Raw genomic sequence first — 9,796 nt, 5'->3', positions numbered from 1 at the left:
AGTTGCGTTAGAATATGGAAGAAATTATGGATGTTTTAGGAATGAGTATTACGCCAAAGGGCCTTTGTAAGACTCCTGCCATAGAGCTTCAGCATTCAGCGTCACGAGTTGGCTCTTATAGGTTGTGTCTCAATCCTCTGCCCACAGCCAGAGAGAGCATTTTCCTCTACCATTAGAAAGCACGTATTTTTTAAAGATCTTCCACAGAAGACTTTATGACGTTCCTACATCATAAAGCTGTCCTGCTTATAGCAATATAAAGCAACTATAAAAATTACGTGCTTGTAAACAATCCTCCATACATTTGGAAGAAATAGAGTGAGTTTTGCACTCCTCTGCGCATACATGGAGACTTCTTGTCTCCTTGGCGAGCCATGGCATTGAGAAGGCACCGCTGTGCAATTGAGAATAACCAGGGACACCTAGATGGGCCAACACTTCCCTTGGCCCAGGAAGAGGCACCTGTAGGATAGAGGGGCTGCAGGTGCATTGACCAGCCCTGCCCCACAGGCACCCTATGTGGTAAGGAGCCTGGGGGTGCTATTGACCAGCCCTGCTCCATAGGCACCCTCTGTGTCAATCTCTTTAATAGCTGATCTCTAAACTGATCCTGAATTTCAAACTCTGAGCTAAGCTTGGGTGCACAGGAGCAACTGCTTGGCCCCACTTGGGAGCAGAGAGAAGGCTGGAAGAAGAGATAGGTCATGGTGACTTCATACCCCAGGCATCACCATGGTGTGGATTATGGTAGGGGACCTGTCTTGCCTTGCCTGCCCTACTCCAGGGGGAGCATCCTGGGCTGGGAGCATCCCAGCACCTCCATGAGCAGGCTCCTGCAGAAGGGCGCAGGGCTGCTTCCTCAAGTGACCCCCAGTGGACTCACTCATGGCCTGTATCACCAATAATTTATTCTGCTTTTATTTCTCTTTTAAATTAGATATGCATGCGTAATACGCACTTTGGAGCAGGGAAGGACCCTTCTGCGGGTGCCTATGGCGCTGGGCACTCTCAGGTGTGTAATTAAGAGGTGTGTAATTGATGTACAAGGAGAAGATATCTCAGTGCATTGCATTAAAAAGAAGCAAAGGGCGAGGGGGGGAAGAAACAAAGAAAGAAACCCAAACTGTGCTGCATAGTGGCCACCGAAGCCCCCCACTCTTTCCTCCCTCGTGTAGAAGTTTACACGGATATAAACCGAGGGGTTCCTCTTCCGTGGGGCTCAGCCCTCAGCAGCCACTCACTCATTTCAAAGACGGCAGAAAGGTCCGGGGCCGACCGCCCTCCACTCCCGCAGCAGCCCCTTACCTTCTCGTGCTGCTCCGTCCTCCCGCTGCCCCCCGCTCTCGCCCCTTCACCGCTCAGCTCGCAGTTTAAAGCCAAACCACGCAGAAAGATTAACAAAAGTTTATTAGTCATGAAGTATTAAAATCGTGATAAATGAAAGGCTTCAATGCAAAGTTCAAGCAAGCAAACTATCCCCAAACTTGAGACAAAGGACTTGGTGAATCCTACAGAAGGAAGTCCTGTCTTTTTTTTTTTTTTTTATGTTTTTTGCCTGCGGTTCAAGACACCTCTCATATCTCACACATCACATCAAAATCTATATTTTTTCATATCACTTACTGAAAATGATTTTATTTATCCATTCACATTAACTTGATATAAACGTGTCCGGAAAATCAAGTAATATGTTTTATATTAGAGCAAACATTTAAGAAACCCAAAGTTCAATAAATAAGCACAGACAATAAGTTAAAACATATCACGAATCGACCAGTATGTAACGAGAATGCTTTATCTACACAAAACATCCTATTTCACATCGTATGATCATTCCTCCAGCGGCCCTGCCCTGCGGCGGGGTGACCGGCACATGCAGGCGGGCAGGCCGCGGGGCCGAACCGGGCCGGGCCGACGCTGGCCGGGCGGGGCGGGAGCCGTGGCGGTGCGTCCGCGGGCGGCAGCGGAAGATGCAGGAAGGAGAATAGCAGCAAAACGTAAATAAATGCGTAAATAAAGCTGGGGCGGATCGGCAACTCAACTGTCACGGAACCAAAGATCCGGAAAGGGAAGTGCTCTTGCTTTTTTTTGCCCTTTTTTTTTTTTCCTATTTTCCTCCCCCGCGTACTTTACTTTTAGAAAAACTTTTTTTTTTTTTTTTTTTTCCTTTTTCACCATCTTTCTCCCTTGTAAATGCTTTATCAAAATGGATTTGATTCTCTGTGGGGTCTCTGTGCCGCTCCGCGCACCCGCCCGGCCGCCCCCATAGACGGCGCCCTCGCAGCGGAGGGAGCCGGCGACAGATCCTGCTCTTGAATAAGCATCAAAACTAACAAAACCAAACCAAACAAAGCATCTTTGCAGAGCCGGTCGGGGGCCGGTGGGAGCGCCCGGTCGTGGCGTGGCAGGAGGGAGCAAGGGAAACAGGGAAGGGATCAGAGCTGGGGGGCTCCGGGTGCTCCCGCCGTCACTGGAGGGGGCACGGCCGCCGGGTGCAGGGGGAGCAGGGGATGCGCGGGGGGGTCGCAGGTGTGGGGGTGGTACGGGGGGATGGGGGTGTTTCTGGGCCCACAAACCAGCCCATTGGCGTCTGGTTTCAGATCCTGAGTCGACTCCCTGGTAAGTCAGGTGGGGGAAGGCGGGGGTCGGGCGGGGACGGGCGGGCGACACGAGGGTGCAGGGCCAGGCGGCGGCGGCGGCGGGGGACGTGGCGGCGGCCATTAGGTGAAGCTCATGGAGACTGTGTGCTCTAGTGCTTTGCGGCGGAGGGAGGCGATGCTGGTTCCCCGCCACACGTCGCTGCTGTCCGGGGAGCTGCAGAGCTGGGGCGAGCCGGTCACGTTGCTGGGCCCAGGCAGGGAGGCGGGCACCATGCCGGGGAAGGCGGGCTGGTAGAGGTGCGACTGCAGCCCGGCCCCGTTGGAGCCCGCCAGGCTGTTGGAGAGGCCCATGGAGTTGGGCGGCGGCCCCGCCGCCAGGCTGCACTGGGAGAGGGACTGCGCCATGGCCTGCTGCCGGCCCAGCGCCGGCGGCAGCGGCAGCTGCGACACGCCCGGCATGGCGGCGGCGGCCCAGCGGGTGTCGTTGGCATGGAAGGAGCAGAGGCTGTCGCCCATAGCGGCGGCGGCGGCGGCGGCAGCCGAGGGAAACTGCGGCAACCCCGGCGTCGGCAGCAGCGTGCCCGGGGCGCGGAAGACGTTCGTGGTCTTCTTGCGCTTCTTCCACTTGGCCCGCCGGTTCTGGAACCAAACCTGCGGGCGGCGGGCAGCGACACAGTTAGCGACACCAGCCAACCAGCCGGGGCGCGGCTCGGTGCAGTGGGACCCGCCCCGGACCCTATCCCGACTCTCTCCCTTCGCCCCGCCGGCCTTTGCTTCTCCCACAGCTGCTCTTTACACCCGCAGCCTTACGCGTATCCCCGTCACCAGTTAATGATACTGTTGGAACTTCCTATAGCGAAACCCATCTGTGCGTCAGTCCCGGGACTGAGCTGCCTGCGGCCTCCCTCCCTCGGGGAGAGGGTCCAGGATAGGAGCCAGGCCTCCGCCCGGAAAAATATATATGAAAAGTAACAGTTACACAAACAGAAAATAAATGAGCGGCCCACGGCTCTTGCCCTTGGGTGGAAGCGCTCCCGAGCCACCACCGTAGCAGAGCCCAGTGCAGCGGGGCGGAGAAGCGTGCCCCGGGCCGGGTCGTGGTGCAGGAACCCATGCAATCAAACCGCCCGTGTCCGGGGCTTTTCTATAAAAACAAAACCAGAAACCCGCCAGAAGATGTTCTCGGTGCTCGGGAGGTGGTGCCCCCCCGGTGCCTGAGTGGGTCTCGCCGCGCCACCGTCGAAATCACACGGGGAATTGCAAGGGGAGAAAAAGCGGGTCCACTCCGAATTCGGAGGATCGCTGCTGCCAGCGATGCTGGAACTGCGGTTTTGTGCTACATACGTACCCAGATGGAGAACGACGGGTGCGCGTTAGCGGGAATGAGCAGCCGTTAGGGAGCTAAGTGTTATATCGAAAAATCCGTTCAATTATCTTTTAGGGTTAATAGTTAAATTGCGGCTACAAAATCTTTTTATGTTTCATGGTTTACTGGTGGTGTAAAGAATCTCCATCAGGTCTGATCTCCTCAGCTTATAGCCACGCTGCATATGCTTTTAAAATGTGAATGTTTCCAGCTGAAAACTGGTGCATGACAGGTTAGAACGCAAGGAAAACCTGGGGGAGATGTTGAAAATGCACACATGACAACTCTAGAAATATATGAACCACGAGCGTCTGGCAACTTTGGGCTCCTTTTGAAATGCAGCTAGTCTCTGAAAATTATTAATACAACAGTGAGAATCTAATGGAGGTTGGAATCTAAAAATCTGCCTTGATGATGTCTGCTGTTACAGTAATATAGACGTACTGTAAATGTATTTTAAAATATATAGCCCATTTAATTCCCCAGCTATAAATGGGTTAGAGAGAAAGAGAGGGAGAGAGAAGGGGAGACAATATCACTTTTGTTTTTCTTTTTTTTTTTTTTTTTTTTTCCCTTTCATGAGCCGAAGCTTTATGAAGATCTCATTGGAATCTAGTGGATGATTAATGTGAAGATTTGGTAGGAAATCTGGAGAGCTGTATTAAAGCTCAGATCTCAGGTTCATTTCGATCAGTCAGCCGTGAACTCTGGGCCGAATTCATTACACTTTAATAGTGCTGGGAGAGGAAGAAAATGCAATTTCTCATTCCATTAGAAAACTAGAAAATACTTTCAGCTTGTCCCCTATTAAGATGTGGCAGGTGACGGGACCATTGTGGGGGACACGGTCAGTGGAATTACAGCACATTATTTTTGTTCGTATAAAATATTGAAAGGCAAGCCTGACTGTGCAGAAGTTATTTCACTGATTTGGTTTTTATGTAAATAAAATATTGAAAGTTAATTAATCCGTGCTAGAGACTAATGATTATGCTTATTATATTGCATTTGATCGTGTAATTTGCATGATTCTCGCATTGCTGCTTAATAAGCCATTCCAGGTTATAAATAATTCTGAAATTGGTTTCTAATAATGGCATGCTATAAAAAGAATGGTTTTATTACAGCAGCCTGAAAAGCAGAGCAATATCAGACATGGAATTGGACTCCTGTTTAAGCACCAGCCGCTTTAATAATTATTTAAATGTATCATATACATTAAATACAGATCTAAAACGAGGAAAGTGGTGATTTATCCTAGCATCTAAAACCCTTAAAAACATATACAGCCGCTATAAATTAACTATTTGGAGCATTCCTTAATCAGTGTGGAGCCCACATGCTGCAAAGAATATGTAGGCAATCTGTTAACTATAAAGAAAACTGTAAAGTACTGGCATAAGAACATAAACCAATTACTATTTAATTTAAATTTGGTCAAGGAGCGGTGATACATCGGATTGTGAAGTAAATACATTAAATAAATTGTTTTGCCTTAGATTACATAATGTTAATCATTTTGAAGTGTTAATTAAGAAGGTTATGTTGATCTGATTACTTTTTAAACTACAGAACATTATTGTAAAAAATATTTAAATTACCGCTCTATTAAACTGTTTTTATCAGCAGTCTCGAGCTATTAGCATTGGTTTAAGATTATGCTGAGGCCATTAAAACACTTTGTCTTTCTTCCTACGAATTCCTTTGATGTGCTGTTAGAAAATAACTATTTCCATTTTATATTTTATATTTTACTTCATTCACTACATTCCTAATATTGAAATTGGTATCATTAACCTTTGGAAACCCAATAAAGTTTAATAGACCTCGTTTTCTTTTTTCATAGAGTCAGTTGTCCAATTATATTTTATTTGTGAATCTAATTTCTTTCTTAATTTAAACTAATTATGGTCCTGTGTAGGCTGAGTCAAATTGTTTTACTTTAGAAAAGCAAACGTGCTTTTTCTGTCACATTCAAGAAGAGAGTCTGTTTCCGTTCATAAAACCCGCTCATTTAGGGATTTCTTTTGACGTGTCTTTATTTAGCTGAGGACTCTAACCTGGCTGAGAGGAATTTTGAACACCGGCTGCAGTAAAGTGCGGCGGCATTTCCCGTGCACTCTGCTGAACGTGGGATGCACATCCCACAAGTGCTTCTATTGTGCAGGATTTCATTCCGTGGAAGGAACTCACCCAGAAAGTCGATAAAATATCGTTTTACACACAAAAGCTGTATTGGAGCAGTCTCGCGGTTTACATTTGCTAAAAGAGTTTCTTACATGACTACGTGCAAATGCATGTATGTCTGTGTGCACATGTGTGAACAAAGTACACCCTACATGTTAAAGTTACTCGCTACCTCTCCTGTCTCTCGGCATTAGAAAAGTGGCAGTCCGGGGAAACTGCGAGTCCAGCTAGAACTGGCTTTGACCGAAGAGCCTTTTTAGAAGCCTGTGTGCCTTCCCCCGCTCACCAAGCCGACCCTCCCGCCGGCAGGCTACAGGGGACGCCCGTTCAGGGCTGAGACGTAGCCGCCCGGCTGTCAGTACGCTGGAGAGCGGCCCTGCCGTCGGCACCCGGAGCAACAACCCCCTGGCACACTGCGCCGCCGCCGCCGCCGGGAAGAGGGGCGATTCGCCGGCGGTTTGGGATCGTCCCTTAGCGCCGCGCTATTATTGCGAGGGCTGAGACTCGCCCCTCCCGGGCTGCGCCTTCCCGGGCTCTTTCCTGCCGCGAGTTGGGCCGTGGAGCGGGGGGGAAGCCCCGCCCGATTCCCACTAGGGAACACCGAGCTGGGGGGGCTAGGGGACAAGGGGACACCCCGAAGGGACATATTTGTGGAAAAGGGGGGCGGGGATGTCCAGTTTCAAGGCTTCCTGAATTAACTGTTGCGTTAGGGCTGAGATTTTGGGACACCCTCCGCCCGCTCCGTTGTGACTGGCCTCGCCGCCGGCCGGCCATGCCGCCTTCGGTGCGATTGGGTAAGGGGTCGGCGGGGAGTTAAGTGCGCGGGGATCGCTGCTCATACCTGCACCCGGGACTCAGTGAGGCCGATGCGCAAGGCCAGCTCTTCCCTCATGAAGATGTCCGGGTAGTGGGTCTTTGCGAAGCTTCTCTCCAGCTCGTTCAGCTGTGCGGGAGTGAAGCGGGTGCGGTGCCGCTTCTGCTTCTGCTGCCCCTGTTGCTGACCAGCCTGGCTGGGATTCTGGCCACCCTGCTGGCCTTGCTGCTTGTCGGGGTCTTTGGCGCTGACGGCTAAGGAGCTGGGGTTGGATCCCACCGTGGTGATGTCCTCCCCCGGCAGCAGGGTGGTCCCTTCTACCGTGTCCGAGTTGGGAGCCATGTCTCCCGGGTGTCCCCCCGGATCCGAGCCCCCTACGCCCAGCCGACACTTCACCGCCTCCCGGTGTCCCAGCAGCTCGGCCGCATCTTTCATCCCTGCAGAAGCAAAGGAGCTGCGGTCACTCCCCTGCAGTCGGGCATGCATCCATCAAAGCCGCTTTCCAGCGCACTGAGCCGGTGAGAGGCACCCAGCCACCGCCACCGTCTCCCCCCCGCCGCCCCACGGCCACCCGCAAGCCCCACAGCCTGGCTCGGCTCGGCTCCACGAAGCGCAATGTCCCTGGCCCGGCGCAACCGGAGCGCGGAGAGAAAACTTTGCACCGAGCAGCTCCTCGTCCTGCTTAAATAATAGCTTTCTGTCGGGCCTTCCCTCAAGGGAGGGGAAAGAACAAGGGGGGACAAGTTTTGTTGGGTTCAGACGGCTTTTTCCAGAAGGGCTGGTAAAAGAAAGAGATGGAAAGAAAGAAAAGAAGGAACGCTCGAACCGCCCTGCTGCCAGGAGCTTTACCTCCCCGACGGATGTGTGGGGACCTCGGTTACCCTGGCCGATCTTTCCCCTCTCCTCCCTCCGCTCCTCTAAACAAACTAATGAATAACCATAAAGAGCCAGATACAGATATTTCTCTTTTTTTAAGGAAAAGAAGGAAAGGGGGAAGCGAGCAGGCGAGCAGAAAAAGGCCACCCAGAACTCCTTCGTAAATACCATCGAGCTCATCTGTCCTAAAATAATAATAATCATCATCATCATGATAATAACGTGTAAGTATGTATATAAAAACAGGGGAGAGAGAAATTAAATGGTCCACAACTGTAGATCTACATACTCCTTCTCTTTTTTTCTTTTTTTTTTTTTTTTATGTTAAATCAAATTAAACTTCAATACAGTACAATTACTTTTAAAGGAATTAGCCCATTTAGATCGCATTAAGGTAAAATAAGGAACAAATTGTCAATTTCCTGCTCCGGCTTCCTCCGCGCTCGCTACCGCCGGCGGTGCAGCCGTCGCGGGGCGGGGGGGTGCTGGGGGAAACTCACCGAGACGGGCGTCCAGGAGGTCGGCGTGAGACAGCATCGCGCACCGCTCCAGGGCGAAGGCTGTTCCCCCCCAAATTTTAGCGGCCTTAAGTTATTTAAAATAGATATAAGATATGAGATATATATATATATATATATATAGATCCCCTAAATGAAAGAAAATTCGGTGTGTGGTTAAAAAGGGGGTCTCTTGCATTATAATGTCCTTTAGAGAGACGGGGAGGTGCTTAACACTTCAATGAACCCGTGAGCAGCTCGGCGCGGGGACCAATCAGGAGGGCAGCCTGCAAATGTCAGAGCCCGGATCGCCCCGCTCCGCCCGCCCGCCGCCCCGGCCTCCCGCCGCCCAGGCTCGGCCCGCGCTGCCGTTCCCTTCCCTGATCCGCTTGCCCTCGCCGCCCTCCTTACCCCTCTCCCCTTGTCTTCTAAATGCACATTTGCCACCCTTCTCCCGCTGCAGGTCACCCCATATTTATTGTGTTTTTCTTATTTTCTTTCTTTTTTTTTTTTTTTTCTTTTTTAATGCTTCCCAGGAGAGCACCTTCGCACCCAGCCCAGTCAGGCCCCTAGGGGTGGCTGGCAAGCACAGCGCCCACCTAGGGGGATGTGAAACGTTGAGCAAGGGCTGGTCCTGCTCGCCAGCCGCCCAGGGTAACGGGACCGGCGGCGGCAATCGCGACCGTCTCTCACCCACCCGCCGTCTCCGCGGGGTCCCGACGGCTGTGGGGCGGCTGGGAAAAAGAAACGTGGGTCAGCTCCCGCAGTGCCTGTACCGCAGAGGCTCGCCCGGCTCCGGGGCTGCCCGCCAACTCGGTCTCGGTCTCTTTAGCCCGGTGCAGAGAGGGAGGAAAGCACGGCGCGTCCCCGCCGCCCCGGGAGCGCTGCCTCCCGGGCCGGGATTTAAAAGCCCGTAAGCCCAATTTTCTTTTTTTCGGGTAAAGTTTCTTAAGTTCGGCTCGCCTACAAACTGAATTCAAAGCAGTAAATAAAGTTAAATGCTTTTTATTTTCCTCTTGAATATGTTAAACTACTCGAACAATCTAAAGTGCTTTGCACAAGTGAAGCGAACCATTTCTAATGTTCTGATTTTTCAAAGCCAGCCAACAACAAAGTTTAGATTAGTAATATATTTCTAACCAGAGTAATTTTCAAGATCATTAGGCATTTATGTAATTAGTGCCAAATCTATAAGCTTTTATTACGATTATTAGAGTAAAATCAGTATAAATTTGTACTAATTTACTACTGTTTAGACTTGGCTGTCAAGCCAAGAGGTTCTTATTGTAAATGATAACTGAGGAAATTAAGTGCAAAATTCTGTACCATTTCTGATCCGCTCCTAAACAATCCGTTTCAATTGTATTTGTAGCAGAACATAATGCCCTTTTAAAGTTATTTGACTTGTATTTTTATTTGCAAAACAAGAAAAATACCCTCTACCCGGGTACAATGA

At 50.6% G+C, this 9,796-nt stretch overlaps 1 protein-coding gene across 1 annotated transcript; it reads right to left on the bottom strand.

The window, feature by feature from the left end:
• Window positions 1-2,537: 2,537 nt before the first annotated feature.
• On the bottom strand, window positions 2,538-8,628 carry OTP (orthopedia homeobox). The gene is made up of 3 exons (XM_061344274.1): window positions 8,344-8,628; window positions 6,995-7,404; window positions 2,538-3,251 (listed from the first exon to the last, which is right to left on the bottom strand). Exons 1-3 carry the CDS (start codon window positions 8,378-8,380, stop codon window positions 2,721-2,723), a joined length of 978 nt encoding a protein of 325 aa, XP_061200258.1. The 5' UTR covers window positions 8,381-8,628; the 3' UTR covers window positions 2,538-2,720.
• Between the last annotated feature and the right edge of the window lie 1,168 nt (window positions 8,629-9,796).

The sequence above is a fragment of the Neopsephotus bourkii genome, unplaced genomic scaffold (genome assembly GCF_033783945.1).
Source record: "Neopsephotus bourkii isolate Nb327-2 ecotype Australia unplaced genomic scaffold, CSIRO-AGI_Nbou_v1 NB_205, whole genome shotgun sequence".
Lineage (NCBI taxonomy): Eukaryota > Metazoa > Chordata > Aves > Psittaciformes > Psittacidae > Neopsephotus > Neopsephotus bourkii.
The sequence above is the reverse complement of the archived record's forward strand: the minus strand, read 5'-3'. Positions and strand labels throughout refer to the sequence as shown.